General features: G+C 35.2%; 1 protein-coding gene across 1 annotated transcript; it reads right to left on the minus strand.

Moving 5' to 3' along the window:
* Positions 1–1,359: 1,359 nt before the first annotated feature.
* Positions 1,360–19,736, minus strand: LOC100378489 (pre-mRNA splicing regulator USH1G-like). Its single transcript, XM_002740389.4, has 2 exons — positions 19,440–19,736; positions 1,360–2,593 (listed from the first exon to the last, which is right to left on the minus strand). The coding sequence occupies exons 1-2, from the start codon at positions 19,601–19,603 to the stop codon at positions 1,420–1,422; spliced, it is 1,338 nt and encodes a 445-aa protein (XP_002740435.1). The 5' UTR covers positions 19,604–19,736; the 3' UTR covers positions 1,360–1,419.
* Positions 19,737–20,435: the final 699 nt, after the last annotated feature.

Here is a 20,435-nt window from a genome sequence, read left to right on the forward strand (position 1 = left end):
TGAAGAAATGATTCAGTGAAAATAAAATCCTGTGAATATACCTTTTTTCCTATATTTTACATTCAACTTGTCAAAAATCAGTGAAAATAAATTCCATACAAAGCACCAAAAATGCTTTTCAGCGAAAATTAATTCCGGCTAAAATACAGTATTTTACAGTAATTAAAAAAAATGTCAGAAGTACTCAAAAATGCAATGCCAGAAAATCAAATTAAAAAAACAAAAGATAACAAATAAATTTCAATTTTTAATACCCTTACATCAAAAAACAATTTCACTGAATATGATTCCAGATTAATAAATTAAAATAATGGAAATCCGCATGTACTGATATTGTCCAGAATAAAATATATATATATATATGTATACTTTGAATCAAATTATCTCCATAAGTGCTTAAGTTCTGGTGCTAAACATCCCTAAGCCAGTTATAAAATAGTTTGAAAACTTCAATTTGAGTCATTCAACAAACAACCATCATTTCTGCATTTTGGATGTTGGCACTTAATGTAGAGGTGAGAAAATGTATACAACTCCAAATAGTTCAAACTGAAATTGTAATAGCTCACATTAATTCTTACAGCAAGAATGATTCAGAAATATTTTTTTAATCGATGCTTCCAGAATAAAATCATCCCTCAAATGAGCTTGACAGGAATCTGTTTTCTGTAAGTTTGTAAAAATTGCAGTTTGTTTTTTTCACATAATTAGAATGTACTACATTAGTTTGGTCAGCTAGTAAACATGTTGGAACACGCGCATGCAACAGCCAAGTGATATTAGTGTCGAAATACCCCAGTCATCGCGCCAGCAGGCCCACATCTCACTATAGCTAGGATACACAATCTACGATGAAGGCGGTTTTGGAATTTGGAAGCAATCATGTTTAGGACATTCATAAATTCTGAATCAAATAAATTAGCTTGACAATGTCTCCAATCTAGAAGTTAAAATAAAAAATATCAGGCGTGGCTGTGCTCCTATATTGATGCATCAGTGCCATACAAGGCTTTTTTTTTGATGTAACCAGAAATATAGTTGATTGTATTCTGTCACAGACGCACACACTTAAATCACTTGCATTGCAAATATAATTTCACTTTATGATTTGACACAGTACACAAATCATACCACTACTTCAGAATATCGAACATCAGATTATGTCTATTGCATAATTCTTAGACTGCCACAATAATAACTAGTCACAAATGATGGACCATTCTGAAAACATATTTCATACAGCAACTATACACATGAAACCCAGACTTGATTCATTTTTTTTTTTTTTTTTACAAATTTTCTATAAAACACAATCTAAAGCACAAACATGGATTCTAAAATCTATGCAAAAATAATACAAAAGCAGTACACACACAAATTTGAAAATACTGATTATAACGATAATTTGTACACAAGATTTTACAGTACAGTGTCATTAATAGGCCCAGGTTCACTAAGCACTGCTTTTCTACGGGCGACAGCTTCCAAGACTTTTCTACGAGGACCAAGAGGTAAATTGATGCCTTTCAAATCTTTATCGCTGCATAACATAAGCGAATCTAGATCAATCTGTTCATTTGTAAATAATGGCAAGTAATCAGTTAATCCGTGGGCAGCCAAGAATAATTCTAATGGTGAACTTATGACATCATCGTCGTCATCTTCCAAATCAAGGTCATCTGCATCCCAGGGAAGAGTGCTTGCAGCATCAGTCCCAAGGCTTGTACTTTCTCCTTGGGTATTAACTTGATGTTCAATGTCAATAACGTCATCTAGGGTGTCTTCGTCATTCATCGGTAAATGTTGTTTACCATCAACGTCATTCGATAGCAACACCGGTGAAGCTACTGACGGTAGGAACATCATGCCAAATCCATTTCTTGCTGGTTTTCGTGAATCCAGATCGTCTTCCAAGTCTTGAAAACCAGAGTCTCTTGTACCTCCGTATTGTAACACAGCATTACTATGTGTCACTTTGCTGTCAAACAGATCATCTGTTAATGGCTTCCGTGCGGAGGATGATTCGCTCATCATCATGACACTGGCATTCGTAGTTGAGCGCACAGAACGCTTGCTGGCATCATCTACAGGTTGCGTGAAACCACCAAATGTCCCATTCGAATGACGCTTTTTCTCAACTCTCCTTTCGATGTATCCTGGCCTACCTTTGTTCATAGCTGCTGAATATGGCATATTCGGGGGTGCCGTTGAATGACCTGAAGCTTTGACATAAGGTTTTTGCTGCTGTTTGTTCAATTTCTTCTCTTCAAGTTGCATTTGTTTTTCTTGCTTAGTGACTATCTTACTATATTTTTTGATCCGCTTGTCAGCATCAAGGATCGCTTTTTCTTTGAGTCGCTTCACCATCTTTTTATTCAGAGCAGACTGCTTCCCAGCAACGCTATCTAGAGCATGTACAATCTCAATTCTTTGACGAAGAGCAGCAACATCTAACGGTGTACGGTGATCGTTATCCAAAGCCCATATGTTGCAACCAAACGACACAAGAAATGTCACACAGTTCAAATCTCCATTGGCGGCAGCGAAGTGTAATGGTGTGTTGCCTAACAGGTCACACTTATCAGGATCACCTCTACAAGAAAATAAAGATTGAGAAAATACTATATCAATTATTACAATAGTAACAATTATTAAACATATTACGCAGACACTTTTAATGCTTGGTATTTCAAATCTTATTGCAGTATAATTGGCAACTCACTATTAAAATGGTCTCTATTGCAATAAACATGAAAAATAACTTGCGTCAGTGTCCCACATGTAAGAAGCTCTTGTGGCTATTTCTTATTTATTCAATTTTTACTGTAATTTCACGACTTCTCTGAAATTCATACTACTGCAAAAAACTTTATTTTCGCTTGGAATTAATTTTCACTATTTTCGGTGAAGAAGTGATTCTGTGAGAATAAAATCCAGCGAATATACCTTTTTTCCTATATTTTATATTCAACTGACCAAAAATCAGTGAAAATAAATTCAATACAAAACACCCAAAAAGACTTTTCAGCGAAAATTAATTTTGTCTAAAATAAAGTATTTTACATACTGTCATTGCCCAATTAACCTGAAACATATTTTTATCAGTCAAAATATTTTAAAAACATTACAAACCAGTCATAAAAAAAAACATACAAGCTTTAAAATTGCAATTTGAAAATTACTAAATTTTGTATGATGTACCAACACTTATATAAATTGACTGCCATACGGATTTTTTGTCTCAGTGGAGGTATGTATGGGGGTCTAAAAACTAACTCTGCGACGCGATTGTGTGACTCGCCGAATGTCGATTATTGCACTCTGCGACAGGATCGCAGTATCACTCTGCGAAGAGCACGATTCCCATTGGTTGGTTGGTCGAAAAGCGTGAATCTCAAAGGTCGATCGATGTATAGAAATGTTTAGTTTTAAATGGTTATTTCGCCGACTGCTCGCGAACTACGGTAAACAAGTATTTACCGACGACATGCCATACAGTTCGGTAATCAGCAAGTATTTAAAGTGTAACTGAATTGGGACAATTGACTTTTTTTGTGTGCAAAATTTATTTATAAACAACATTATGAAAAAAAATCAAGTGAAAAGGGTATATAAATTGGGTAAACAGTCAATGATATTCCGAAATCGCGCCACGCCCCCCTCTCCCATCACCTTCGAGTTTTTTCGGCATTACGAGTGTAACCGAAATGGCGCCACCAACGGGAGCATAAAGCATGAGCTAGCTAGCAGACAGGATTGTTTATCATTTTCCATACGCACGCGTTTCGTAAACATATACAACGAGTTACCAAGATCGAGAATTCTTACGAGTTACCATCACATACAACGAGTTACCACGATCGTTTTCATGGGGAAACGCTGTGTTGTTGGCGGGTGTAGTAACACACACGGCGATCGCGTAAGTCTTTATGGGTTCCCAAAAGATTCGAATTTATGACATCCATGGACCAAAGCCGTCAAGAACACCAGGAAACATTGGGATGGACCTTCTCCATATACCGTTATTTGCAGTGTCCATTTTACGCCCGAATCATTTGTTGATCCACCATCTGGATTCGTTATGAATTATTTGGGTTTCGGGAATAACTGTGTAAATAACCAGAAGAATAATATTTTCCATGTAGAATATGAATATTAATTTGCTTGAAAAGTTTAGAATGTATTCATGTTATTATGCCAGAGTCGAAATAACTAGATCGATCGTGGAACAACAACAACAAAACACAAAATGGCGATTGGAAAATGTAAGCACTGGACGCATTCACCGTTCACGTACTTTGTGTCTTTACATGATTTCTTCAGAAGATCAAGAAACTGAAAATTGCACACTGATATGTGTTTAGAATTTGGATGAACAAAAGACAGAAACTGGAAACCAAGCCGGTCACGATGTTCAAACTCTGTGTCACGGTCATTTTGGGAAGGTACACGATCACCCACATCGCGTACTTTTCTTGCAGGTTCAAACCTGTATGGGCCAATTTGTCCCTGGCACTCTAAAACAAAATCGTGACATCTCTCATTGTCATCATACTCTTCGATTTCATAACTCTCGTCAGACGATAACATAGATTCCGTGTCGCTTTCCGAGCACTGCATACGTATAGCGGCCATTGTGAGACGATGACAAGTTCCCCCCGTGACGTCACAAAGTACCCTTGTATGCTAATTAGGTACTCTAGTTGGAGCCTCGCTCTGAGTCGACCAAGAAACTGAACGTGGGCGTGTCCTTATCCAGAACATTATTATTGATCGTTTACTTAATTTATGTACATTTTTCACTTGATTTTTTTTCATAATGTTTTTATAAATAAATTTTGCACACAAAAAAAGTCAATAGTCCCAATTCAGTTACACTTTAACATTGATTAATTAACATATATAACATCCCCCGGAGGGGGGTGAAAGGGGTTACAAAACACATGCACGTTGGTGTTGGCTGCCTTATTACGATGTAACATCAGGGAGCTGGTAACATTAACGCCATCTTGAAGTTGTAAGGCTTCGTCCGCAACTATGCTCATTAGCATAGGCGGCAGCTTTAAAGGGGAACTAAATAGAGCCTATTTTGGTGTTTGTATTTATCAAGTTATATATATTGATTATAAATTTGAAAAAAAAAATTAAAAAAAATGATTATCTTCACAGTTATGATGATTTAAATATGAGAAACCATAAACCTGCGATGGACTTCCGTTTGCGCCATCTTGCCATAAAAATACGCCCTCATGAGGTATAAACAGGTAAGGTAACAAAGCATGATGATGAAATAGTATCTGATTAAATATAAGCAACCTAGGGAGCCATAGTTGGCTGGACAGGTGAATTGACTTCTAGTCTAGGTTGTTTCGACTTTTACGTTAATGTTATTTACAAAGCGTATCAACATACAAACATTATAGATGTGCGATTGATCGAGACAGGCATTTTGTTTTGTTTTTTGTCTAACTGTCTAATAAATGCTGTTTCCAGTACTGCACTGTGCGGCGTGCAAATTATTCAAAGTATGGATGCAGCTGGAGTATGCAATCTTGAGTTCGTAGGGTGGTGGTGGAAACATTTTCGTCCATGTATTCACGGGGCTGCACTGGCAAATCATGGGACAAGTGTCACAGGAACACCAAGCAGATTGTTCACAGACTTCCGTGTAATTTGAAATAAAACTATCATCCGAATGAGGGGCATCGTCGACGATAAACTCTCATCACGCACACTGGACTGATCTGAATCTTCACAGTTTACCGTACTTCCCTGATTATAAGCCCGGAGGCATGAACACGTAAGGGAAAAGTAAGGGATGAGCTTGTACTCGAGGACCAACTCAGAAAAAATGATTTTGTTTTGGGGTTAAACACTGTAACCATCTTGCAAACAACGAAATATTATCCAAAAAAATTATTCGTTCACCACACCGGGCTCGGGAAAATAATACTTATTTTTGAAAAAAAAATGCGTCATTGATTTGAATGACACTTACAATGAAGAAACAAACATGCTTATAAAAAACACACACATTTTATTACAATACGATTTACATACCGTCTGAATTTATGGTGAAATAATGAGTAGGGTCTGTGAGGAAACAGTGGACGAAGGCAATTATCATTATCTTCAATTTGGTATGTTTTCGATCGTACGCAAACTCACGACGCAAAGCAATTTTCCACCATGAGGTTTTTCAGCACGATTTGACCTGGAACAACTTCCTTTGACATAACAGGTCATGTCTTTCATTAACCAATCAAAATGATGTGTCGTAATGATGACATTTTCCGATTATTGACGATGATTTTTTAACGCAACGCGGAAGTGAATTACCGCAATGTTAAAATGCAATCTGCAGCACTGATTGCAACGAAAAAACGATGATTTTTTCCCTAAAAACTGGCGATTCGCAATTTCCGAAATATAAACGACGATAATAGTAATCGTGGTTAAACTGAGTGTGGATGAAGAATTTAAACACTTTTCTCGGTCGCCAACATGTCTCATCGTTCAAACCCTAGGCCTTTCATGGTAGTCTCAAAGTAAACCATGCCCAATAACCAGGTACACGACTTAACGATCGCATTTTTGGCTTTTCGAAAGCTACTACTCAAAGAAATATGGATTACTCCAGAATTGCAACATCGGGGTTCATCCTGAGTAAATTACAGAATAGAAAGGATGCGAACCACGTTGTGTACGTTCGCCATGCACTCTGAATTTAATGCGAGTTTTCTCATAAAACTAAAAGCATGAACCAAACTACCATGTCAATCAAGATTATTATGAAATAAAACACACCTTTTACACGCATATTTTAAAGAATATCATCGACAGCCAGTAAAAACACTCTGGGCTTATAATCGTGAATGTAGCGGGTCAAACTGTTTCTAGACAATCAATATCGTCGTATTAAGAATATTAAGAGAACAAAAACGTAAAGCTATGTGAATGGATTGAAAACTACTGCTGAAGATAGAAAACTAAAACTGCAGTGTCAACGGAAAATTAGATGGGTGCACGCTTTCTGCATAAACGGAAATGATGGCTTTGTTTATTTGGCCGATGTCGACGAGCAACAGATTTCCTGTACTCACTTCCTCGTCTGATCACCGACCCTCAACGGTCTCACTTATCGGTGTCACCATCGGTTAAGTAGTTATAACTCTTTCGCATTGATGCAAATATTTCAGCCTAATCGTCTCTTTCGAACCAGTGGCGGATCCAGAAGGGGGGGGGGGTTATGGATCCGCCACTGTTTCTAACCATTCGTGAGGTTGGTCATAATATGACCTAGATGAAAAATTCTTGAAAAATAAATATAAATTGCGTAAACGAGGGGTGAACGCGAAAGTCCTGTAATTTTGCATCGGAATCGCAACAGGCTGTAGGCAAGTCTAAATTAGTAAATATGATCCTGAGTTGCAGATTTTTCTTTGCCTCGTCTGTCATTGGCGTCTTTGCTTTCTTTTTTTAATCGTCATTGCGTTAGTAAGATGGTGTTATTAAAATAGAATATAGAAAATAAAACGATTTCTCAAACGAAGTCTTGACTGATAATAATGCTGACAATGGACATTAGATTAATATGCATTGTTTGCGACAGGAAGCTTGTCACCCGTTCTATCAGAATCGTCAACAACAGAGTATTACCGGTAGTATACATATATACATATACATGTTATAAACATTATGCAAACGGTAGTAGTGTTAGCGTTTGAGCACTGGTCTTTCCAAAATTTCGAAAAGCTGGGATGATGAATCAAGGTACAGAGTAACCGTTTTATCAATTATTGAAAAATCAAGAAAAAAAAAGAAAATTTTCCTTCCCACTACATTAAGATCAATATGGACCACCGAAATTTGGCGTTCGTTTAAAAAAATAAACCATAATTCTCAGTAATATTGACTTCGAAAATTATGATACAAAAATAATTCCATTCATACCACAAACCAATGCCGTTTTTGTTTACTTTTCACAACTGTTACAAAGTATTTCATTTCTGGTTAAAATACCAGCTAAACGATCGTAGACCACAAGTTTGGAGTCCGTTTATGATCTAAACGAAGGCAGACGATTGCAAACAACTGCTGCCATGGCAAGACGATGCACGTCATGAATGATTTTTTTTTTCACTGCATGCAAATTATTTTCCTTGATGCACTCAACAAAGTCAAAGCTGACGTACAACATTCGCTGCAGAATGTGTGAAAAGTACTTTGCGTTCCACTAGCTTTGAAGCTGCCGTTTATGCTAATGAGCATAGTCGTCAGGACGAAGCCTTACAACTCCAAGATGGCGATAACGTTACACCGTAAATAGGCAGTCAAAACCAACGTGCACGTTACATTATTTAATTTTTCTAGCCAGCGGTGTGATGTGTCTAATCACTGTAAACCATGTGTCATTTGTTTGGTCCCACAATTTGTCTTCCATATGCTTGCCAATCACACACTTTTTTTACCGTACCATTTTTTACCATTTAAACCAACAGGAATCATGCTCTTCGCAGAGTGACACTGCGATCCTGTCGCAAAGTGCAATAATCGACATTGGGCGAGTCGCACAATCGCGTCGCAGAGTTAGTTTTTAGACCCCAATACATACATGCTCAGTGCTGGGAAATGGAAAGTCCTATTTAGGGGTTGTGATATACATGTACATCAGCTGCAGAAAGTCCTGTGTATTTATAATGTATTCAATATTGCCTGGATTATTACACGGAACTTTATATGTGTGATATAACGAATCATTGTAAAGTCAACATTATGCATTCATTATTAGCCTTAGAAAAATAATACAATGTTACAATAGAAATAATATCTGCAGTATAATAATACACTAGATAGTTTTTTATTAGTTTTATTGAACTCCATGCATAATGACAGTTTTTGTAAAATTGAAGAAATTGTTATGGACTATTCAAAAAAGGATCATCTAGACACTAATGCCCACCAGTCAGCCATATTGGATTTGATTTTCAACCAAAATGATGTGTATTATTGTAAACCCCTGCACTGTCTTTGGATTATTCTTAAATTTTAATGAATTTAGTTTAACATCCAAGCAGAGACTAAACATGTACTGATAAGTATGTACTGATAAGCATGTACTGACAAGCATGTACTGATGATAAGTATGTTCTGGTACTTGAGCTAATAAATCACCAGATTATATAGCTTCACAAGGTGTGGCATCTCGCCTCAATGCATAATTGATCATGTTGCTTATAGGGCTGACTGTCAGTTAAACAAATTGGCCTGTAACATGAATAGGGTGACGAATTGATGCAAGGGAAGCGCGGTTAGTTAAACAGAGTTTGCAAAAAATATTATATTAATTAACAATGTGATCCAATTAAGTTCTTCAATTCATGACCATGTCACGTGTACATAGATACGGATGCATATCCACCATACACTTTTACAATTACAGTAAGTGATAAATCTTTATTTTCAAAAGACTCCAGCACAGTGACATAACAAATTCCTCAGTGGTGTCTTCCACATATATCATAGTATTCTCCTTAGGTGAATGCCCAAATATGGTGAATAATTTGCATAACAATCTAATTTGCATTGTTTAAGTTAAAGTACAGTGTTTCAATGGCCAATCACATGACAGTAAATAAACTCTACTCTCACTCTCCTTATGTTGATTAATTTATACGCTTTGTGGACAAATAAAAAAGAGATTGGGATTATGTTGAAAGTTCATCTGAAAAAGACAAATCCTAAGGGGAAGGGAACTGTCCAAGATTACACACTGACACACTGTACTGCATTACAATCCTTACAGTATGTTTATGTTGAATGTATTTCAATTGAAAAGTGGGGCATATGCACATTACATTATTATGCATTCTCACTCTCATACCAGAGGTCCTATACGTTAGATAAATGTTTGAGCTGATCATCCACCATGATAATAGTCATCCAATACAATTGTACATTATATTACTGTAATCAAGAGGAGAATCAATGCAACAATGACCAGAGTAGAAGCCATGGACAATAACACATTCACTGATGTGAGGCGAAGAATGCCTATTGGGCGGCCATGGTAGATACAAGAAATGTATTGTTACGACAACCACAGATTATAGTACATGTACTTTCAACTGGAATTCATTTTTTTAGGAAACTCTGAAACCCAATTAACATCCTTGTGAACATAGATAGAAGAATGAAATGACAAGGTCAATGTTTTCTTTACAGTTTTCAAAACAGCGAGTTTCAGTTTTACATGATAAAAGCTCCTAATTTCCCTCAATCTATCAGTTTCTAGAAGGCAACAGTTCCAAACATTGAATGCTGCTGGGTTTTCTTTTAGTGCAATTGCAACGTACATACAGTGAATTTTGCAAAAGAAAGTGAGATTTCTCTGTAAAATGAGCATATATAATGCTATCCTAGCATAAACCAAGCTCAGTCAAACACCTGCTGATCTTGACCGAAGTTACCCTAAAAGTTTCTAGAAGGCAACAGTTCCAAACATTGAATGCTGCTGGGTTTTCTTTTAGTACAAGTGCAACGTACATGCAGTAAATTTTGCAAAAGAAAGTGAGATTTCTCTGTAAAATGAGCATATATAATGCTATCCTAGCATAAACCAAGCTCAGTCAAACACCTGCTGATCTTGACCGAAGTTACCCTAAAAGTTTCCAGAAGGCAACAGTTCCAAACATTGAATGCTGCTGGGTTTTCTTTTAGTACAAGTGCAACGTACATGCAGTAAATTTTGCAAAAGAAAGTGAGATTTCTCTGTAAAATGAGCATATATAATGCTATCCTAACATAAACCAAGCTCAGTCAAACACCTGCTGATCTTGACCGAAGTTACCCTAAAAGTTTCTAGAAGGCAACAGTTCCAAACATTGAATGCTGCTGGGTTTTTTTTTAGTACAAGTGCAACGTACATGCAGTAAATTTTGCAAAAGAAAGTGAGATTTCTCTGTAAAATGAGCATATATAATGCTATCCTAGCATAAACCAAGCTCAGTCAAACACCTGCTGATCTTGACCGAAGTTACCCTAAAATTTTGCCTTCTCATTATAGTCACCCTACTGTATTAAGTATTCAATTTAAACTTGAAAAATAAGGTAAATGTAACTGCTATCCCTGTGGAGGGTTTCAGGAAGTAATGAGTTAACAGCTATGACTACTGGGTAATAATGTGCCACCGTAAATATTTTGAGCTTTCAAACTGCACTCAACAATAAATTTGACTTGAAAACATTTCATATGATTTACTACAGCACCCCTCTAAACACACACAAAACACACCTCATCTAAACCACACCTTTCAGTTACAAATTGTGTACCCCTTGTGAACAATTCACATAATTTACTACACTTGATATTTCATTGTATGTTGGTTTGCTTTACCACACCAGAGAGCTAAGTATACACCCACTATGCTGTCACCATGATTGGTTATTTTATAACTTGCACAGGTCATTCTGTTCACAAGTCATGGGTCATTGAGATTACAATCAACAGACATTGTCTACCACCACTAGTGATACTATTTTTAAAAGCAGGTAGGCTAATGTTTAAGATATACTCTGGACCACACCAAAACTACATATGTTGACGCTGATTTTTTCATTGCATATCTTCATTCTTACAAAGTTTAAAACTATTTTCTATTACCGGGGTATAACACTTTACTGCTGTACACAGGTAGAAATGTTATCTCTAAAGATGCAATAAAACATTATTATTATTATTGAATGCCATTTACATCAATGTGTCATTGAATCATGGCAGAATTTAAATAAAACTTTTGAGATTACTACCATTATGAATGGTTATGCATATGGACACATCATAGGTACATTGTAAACTAAAAGTCCCTTTACATATATAATTTATTAATCAGAGACTTAAACTCAGTTTGAGTATGCATCTTCTTGTGATTTTGTTCTTTAGTGATGTATAACAGAAATTAATAATGCTAATTAGACCTTAATTGACGAATCACATGATTCTGCTCCTGGATACCGATAGTTAAAGTATGATCATTGCTTTCAAAAAATTACTTTTATTTCTTGCAAATACCAATGTAAAAAATTTATGTTTTAGAATTGTAAGAAGTACAATTTGTAATCAAAGTATAAATAACAATAACAACTACTTGTGACTCAAAGTTTATGCATTTTTCACAAACCTAAGTGGTCATTTTACTGCCACCTAGCATGATAACTGTATCATTTGTTTTAAGCATGTTCATCCAACAAGAACATGAATGGTTCCCACAATAATTGAATTTAATGTCACTGACACTGGTTCTAAGCAAGCATGAAAACAATACATCATATAGTGTCAAGAGATAGAAACACTAAAAACCATAAGTCATAAATTCTCTGCAGCGGCGTGTGCAAGATGATTACATAAAGGAGTTCTCATGAGAATACATTGCAACTATAAATAGAATATCAGTATTAATGACAGGTAAATTGTGTACATAGATGAATAATGAGTGGATGACATGGATCAGTTAAAATATATTTAATTACAGCATTTAAAGGAGTACAATTCATTGCTGTAAATGTAATCCAATGATGACGTTTCATGGGAACTGATAGAGTGGAATCAGCTGATACTATCCGATAAAATAATAGCAAATAGTACATGCAAATTGCTCTGTGACATCCCCAGGTTGTAAATTCATATTCTGAGCAAGTTTTCGCTTATACTGTTGTATAACAGCAGTAAAAAATCAATACCAATAATCTCATATAATACGATCGATAATACAAAAAAAACTTCCCAGTACTGATTTTCCATAGACAAATATTGTGATATTGTGAATACATTAGTTAGCGTGATGTGAACATTTTATGCAAATTACGGGTAGACTTTTGGAGGAGGAGAGATTGTAGAAATTCACTTAATTTGGGGATTTTTTTTCCAGTACAATCTTGCTAACAATTTTATTTTTTGCATTCCGCCATTAAATATGCGAAAGCTTATGTTTTATAAATGTAGCAGTCATTTTCTTGTTTTTTTTCTGAGTGTTTCTTTTGTGAACAGTAACATGCAGTAACTACTGTCTGAGAGAAAACAAGTTCTCACTTTATTGATCTCATTGGGAACTGATTAGGTGGATTACCTGCAAAATGGTTTTAATTATCAATTTACAAGTAAAAATATAGATTCTAATTCATAAATCAGATTATCCAATAAAATAAGTTGACAATAAAATGTTACTAGTGGTTGGTTTTAGTGTGTTAGATAAATTACTTGTTAAGCAAAGTATCTTGAAGCAGAACTCAAGGACAAGTGTGTAGTTCAAGTAGTTTACTGACAGCAAACAAAATTACGACTAACCTGATTCAGTACAACGCCTTGAAAGCAAATATTTGAAGGGTCTAAGAGCAACTATCAAATCACAAAGCACTTTTTTCTCATTGTGTCAGGTAAACGCCTTGTTTACATGACAATCACATAGCACAGATAAAGTTTAACAATACTTATGATCAGTTACAAAATTAAATATCAAAATCATTATCGATATATCACGCTTTATTAACGACATCAATTTGTAGATAACTAGCATGTTTAGCCCAGGTGCACGTCAGCAACTATTAAATGAAAGACAGGTGCCATGCCCGCTAAATACGATTTGGCATGTTTTAATAAACACAAACAGATTAGTAGAATTTATGGACATAACATAGAACTATTGAAACAACCAGAATGGGGAGGGGAGGAGAGGGGAGGGGAGGCAGTTGAGACAGCACTGTAACATATTCATACATGCACAAACTTCAAGTAGTCACTTTCAGACAAATATAATACATTGTATTAAATATCATAAGTATGACATTGCAATAATCCCCTGTATGTTTGCGTAGTAAATTCTCTCAGCAACCCACCCACTTATTAAAATCAGCTGCTACTATAACTAAGATAAGGCCATCAAATATTTAAATATGTTTGTGGTTACTAGGCGATGAACAATGACAATAATTGATAGTTTTATATGTATTGTTACGCATGTTTTATTTTAAAATACCAAATATTATATAATATTATATTATATAAACATATAACAATAATAGAGTTATAAATAACACAAAGAATTTTTTTTTTTTAAATATGAACACTTAACTATGATTGTTGTTTGGCCTTGGGTGATTCTAATTAACCTTGTTGTCTGGCTTTTATACTGACTGACATTACTGGAGTAAACAAAGAAAATGACTGCAAAAATTCATGATCAAATTCCTAAATGCAGCTAAATTATTTGTATTATAAATGAGAAAATTTGGAGCAGCTGGAAATAACGACAAGCGTTCAATTAATAATAAATTTTAAAGACAATATTGATATTCAAATTTTTATTATTGCCTGATGACTCTATTATTAAGATTGGGAAATAACCAACACAGGGCCATTCTTAAACAGGTGATATATCTTGAGTTGATATTTAAAACTGTCTCAATCAGAACAAGACTATTATTGTCTGGTATAATTCTTTCTAAAAACCAGCTAAATTTAAATTCCCTTTGTAGAATTGACATGATTAAAGGGCGGAAGTCATTGCACAGCACGTGTTCAAATTTAATGTAAACAACAATGTATTTTACTTGCGTTGTATACGTCGCTATGGGTCCAATATCGAACATGATGTGGCGCGACAACCACCGCCCTTTAAGTAAAAATGGTAAATTAACAACTCATGATGTTGAAGAAACAACTTTATAACATTTATTGATAGTTTGAGACCACTCTTTTATAAATGCGAGGAAGTTAGTGGATCACTTGCAATGTAAATAAAGTCCTTTATTGCAGCCTATATCTGGGTTATTTCAAAGCCATATCAGATGACAGTTTTCAAATCACCTCAACCTTATCTGCCATCATGATGAATATTTGTTGATGAATTTTACACTTTAAATTCCTGAGCATATACCAAGCACACCTTGTACACACTTGACAGTAACTTTGATAAACTAAATGTACATTTTCCTAAACACTTTTGACGTAAATTACTCCACCAATGCTCATCACTATTCCATTCCCGATAATTCCATTTATCTGTAACATTTTTATTAAATTTAAACCAGGATCATAAAATGTCTAGTGACCTTAATTCTTACAAACTACTAGATATTATGTGCTAGTGCTTGTAGACCCACTTCAAAATTAGTTTGACTACAGAGATTTTATTGCTAGTTGTTCTCAAATTACACAACCAGCAAAAAAATCAACGGAACAAGTATTAAAATGTAACTACACATGGGTGCAATTCTATTAATTAAAAAATAAACAAAACAAAATATTTTTAGATTATACATTTTTTTCATGATGCACAGTATAGTATAGTTTAGTATATTTTATTTGACACTAAATAATATATTTTGTTACATTATCTGTAGTCTAGTGCAATAGTAATCCTGTTGGGAATCATTTTGCCAAGCACAGGTGTGATATTATTTTTTGACTTTTGAATTTATTGATTATTTCATAATTAAGATTATAATAATTATTACATGTTTTCAACAATTGTACTTCCCCCAGCTGAGGACAATATCTGGGTCACAGCTGGCAGTACTGGAAATGAAAGCCTTCAATTCACCATGGCGATATTCAGGTAGCACATTCCTGCGGGGTAGGCATTGAAACGGAACATTTTTTTAAATCACAACAGAAACACCACCCATGAATACACACGCAGCAACAATAGTTCTTTTATTTTGAACCAACTAACTTCCTTCCCTCTCAGTGACTTGTAACTTGTTGAAAACATTCACATGACCTTCAGCTACAGTCAGCCTGACTTTCTACCCATCCGTCTGTCTGTCTGTCCATCTGTCTGTCTGTCCATGCATTTCTATTATTCAGACATACCTTAACGAATCTGACTAATTTGTACAAACACCTGAACAGCATGTGTTCATCGATTATGGCTATCTGGCAGCCATTTTAAACCTTATCAATGACAGACCAGCCATGTTTTTTTTTTTGAGCAAGACAATCACTCCAAGCATTAAATTAAATCAAATCAATAAATAAATCTCATCAAATATACAAAAATATACCTGGTCTATAACATAACATTCATGGAGCGTCACACTTTTTGAGGACCATTATTAGAACAATAACATACACTCCATGGTGAATTCTATCTGATCAAGATCAAAACCAGTACCTACATCCAGGCTATAACTTAGGTTCTCCCAAATAACAAATGAATAAATGAACATATTGGATTCAAAACTAAATCTAATGTGTCACACACTCACACAGGGTACAGGTCAATCAATCAATCAATCTTTTTTGCCGACCCTGGGTAGGATTAGATCTTTGACCCTACTGATCACAAATCCAAATCAACAACCACTACGTTACCGGGTAATCTGATAAACTCATGACTACTAAAGCTAAGAATTTAGGATGCAGAAATCAGCTGTGTCGATGTGGATATGCCGGTGATTGACATCAAGATATCACATCATACATCAGTGAAAATATTTCACAGATAAAAAGAGAATAAAAAAATAATCCTTCAATTTGACTCATTGGTTATAAAAATTCTTCTCTACAATAAACCAGACCGTACCGTAATTGCTCCATGAGAAGAGAATCTCTAATGCACATCCACACGAAAACAAAACTGCCTTTATTGTATAAGTTGGATCATTAATCTTATTTTGACTATAAACACACATATAAATTACATAAGTAGTAGTTTCTATGGTAATAAGAAGCAATATTTTTAAATTATTAATTTAGTATACGGTAAAACAAATGTGATTTTTGTTTTATTTGTGCTTCTATTGGAGAAGCTCTACTAATAGAGCATATATGGTATTCTGTAAGGGAAAATATGGTTATCTACAATTTGGAGTTACCGTAGTACTGAGCAAATTGTATTGTAATTAATTTTCACTGCTGGGGTGATCAGCAAACACATGCACGTACCTAATCCCTGTAGGTAAATTGTCTCAAGCATCAATTACAAAACATATGACACAACCTATACCACTACAGGATTTTTCATTTCATTACCTCTACAATCTACGCTTGATCTGAGAAATTTTCACTGACTTCATAGAGCCTGCCCTAGCGCAAATATGCGAGTTATGTATTAAATACTGAAAAACATGACTTTTTTAGCTAATAAGTTATTTTAACTAATTTGTATTTTGCTAATTCAAAATCGATAAAATGGCATGCAAATTTTTCAAAGTGTTTTTCAGTAATTGAATTCCCTAACTGACTGTATTTATCAACACAAATGAACATAGCCTCTATGCTTGTGTCAACTTTTCCCATGCCTTCTATGACTAATTAGTTGACAATGAAGACCTTGTTAGGTTTGGAAAATAGTACGATGTGCCTTTCTATGTTACAAAATGAAAAACTGATGATGAAATACATGCTAAGAGTATGAAATAAAAAAAAATGTATGATGCATAAATCATCATAATCTTATTACAACACTCATGACATTTATGATATTAAAAGTAATGACCCAAGGTTGAAAGGTTACAAATATGAATGCTTTGTGACCCTGATATTAAAATTATACAAATAAAATGTCTTATTAATTAACGTACTATCGTAAAAAACAGTTTTCAGTATCTCTACAGATAACACAACCGCATTTCACAGTATGGTTTATACACACCGTTCAAACAATTTGTGTTGTTAGTGTGATTGATTGCCCAGTCATTAGTGAAACAAATTTGATAGTGTTCTTTGTCTAAACGTTAAATAGAATACAATAGTTGCATTATTACAGAAATATGCCCACCAGTATATATACAAGTCGACATTTATAAATACACTTACATTTTAAACTGTCATTGGGATTATGATCGCCTATGTTATTTACAAATTAGGACATCAGCTACCGTAGTGGCATCTAAACCAAGCAGTTACATTTTTGTTTCTACTGATGGTAACTCTGGTAGCTCATTTCAAAATAAGCTTGTTGTGTTTCAAGCACAGAGATTAGAATACCTCCTTAAATTTTGAAGATGTTATTTACAAAGTAGGTCAATGCCATAATTCAGAATACTGGTAACAGTATTTTTCAAATTAAAAATCAAAAATTACATAAGACAACATCATTAAAAATGTACATGTGTAATTGTGCTTGTCTTCAAGCTCAGGATGAAATAGTTTTATTCACATTGCCAAATACTTGCATTTCTTTCCTTAGCCAATCTCAAGATGGATTAGCGACTTCACAATTGGAAAGAAATGAAAAATCACGAATTTGTCAAAAAATTTAAATGTAATGTATACTTTCTGTCAAGCAATATGTTTTCCTGATATGTAATTTACATGTTTCTGGGTGATAACATATTTTTAAATGTTGAAAATTTTCGTAGAAATTACTCTTAGCCAATGATGGCGAAAGTGACAATTTATTCTAGCCAAATCTAATTAAAATTTGCCATTGAGAACTAGCAAAGGGTTAACAGAAGTACGGTTTTGGTGGTTTCTATACAGATTTAGGAAAGTACATGAAAAAAAATAATAACAATTTATCTTTTTTTGAGTACACTGTTGATCTAATAACACTAAAAATCAAGTGTCATGGATCATGATGCCCCACCCCCTGTTTAATCTTGAAGCCACTAATAAACGTCTGAAGATATCTTCTAATTTTTAACAAGAATTAGGGTATGTAAATATGTTCTATTATTATTTTAGAAGTTTGGCCAATGTCTGGGAAGATCACTGCATTCAAGGGGGAAGAATTCAATATTTATTCAATTTACAATATTTCTACATAGTGCATGTACTTGTTGACAGATAATCTGTCAATTTCATGTCCTACTACTTTCTTTGTCAATTTTACGCAAAGCAGCTGCAGAGGTTTTTTTATTTATATCAAGTCAGTTAATGCAGCTAATTAGCATAATTAGCTTTGGCTATTATAATACTAGTACATTTGTATATGCATGCTCGTTTGATACACAAATACTTTTTTATGGAGTGTCGAATGTGAATGTCCAACTCACAAACGTTATGGTCTCGTTGGCATAGGCGAGTTGATAATAAGGTAAAAGTTAATGACTTACGTAAAAAGGAATGACTGAAATAAAAATAGCGTCCAGCAAACAGTCAAGTCAAGGACATTGCATTTTGTTATTTTCATCGGATTTACCTAAGGTTTCGTGACAGCTCTCCTCTGTGAAGCTTGTTTTAGCTTTATTTCTACCGGTATTTCAAAAACCATATGCAGCTTCTTATTGCAAAATTGGCCATTGATTAACGAATGATAGGACGTGATAACGGCCAGGCAGTCGATACCGGGGTACGCACTGGTTGGCACTATAGTGTAGAAGCACTGTGCAGGTTTTACAATGAAAACATTCGTGTAAGTTGTCGCCACAGCAATAATTTACCACATTAAAATTCCCTGAGTAATTTATAAACCCCGATACTTAATATAAGTACTTACCCACGACTCACGATCAGTCGCAGAGCGTCGATGTTACCGTAAAAAGCCGCATACAAGGTTGGAGTTCGGCCATCTTCATCGACGCGGTTACAGTCCTTCTTGGTAGCGTCCCGCAACAAGTCTAAATACCCGTCTTTTGCCGCCTGGTGAAATTGAAAAGTCATCGTTATGTCGGAGTGGCGATCGCCTAAAACATGACCGAAGGCCCGGCTTTAGAAAAAAACTAAGAATAGTGAGGACTTCAAGCAGCCAAGCTCCACCTTTGTAGGGTGTGGCGACGTGGTTAAGAAATATGCCGACCACTGAACCGCGGACCATTACGCAGGTCATCGTGTCACCTTTATTTCAGGTACAACAAAAACATTCCGCTTGAGGGCAGTATTTCGTGAAAAAGGAAAACTTTCGGAAGTTTCTTTTGGTAACATTATTTCCATCTTATGGGTTAGGAATGAGACACTAAAATCTGAGGGAATTTGAGGATTTTTTTGGGAGGGGGATGTTGTTGTTAGGGGAAAATATATATTCCAGGACTAGCAAAAAACTAAAAATAAATGAAATAAAATAAAATAAAAAATAGTTAAAGGGCGGTGGTCGTCGCGCTGCGCGTGTGCGACATTTGTGTTGAAAAACAATGATTTTCCTACAATCCAATGCGCTCTTTGAATGGAAATCACAAGTATGAGGTTTGACCTGGGCGTGGCTTGCACTAATTTAGCGCCAGTTACTCCGTCTATATCATCCCATCACCTAAAAAACACCTAATTCCTCGGCTCCTGAGAGGAATACAACCGAACTCGGCCAGATTTCAACTCGGCCAAGAAAAAAATGCACAACTCGGCCAGTTGTGAATGTCGAGGTGTAAACTGGTCATTGGTCAACAATTGTCACCTTCTTTCACGTCTGTTGCCGTGGCGGCATTTTATTTCCAGATGTTATATGCTACACAACATACCCAGTGACGCATCCGTTTCACTGACTGTTTTTGACTAACTCCCG

The sequence above is a fragment of the Saccoglossus kowalevskii genome, chromosome 8, assembly GCF_978046115.1.
Source record: "Saccoglossus kowalevskii chromosome 8, keSacKowa6.1, whole genome shotgun sequence".
In the NCBI taxonomy this organism is placed as follows: Eukaryota; Metazoa; Hemichordata; class Enteropneusta; family Harrimaniidae; genus Saccoglossus; species Saccoglossus kowalevskii.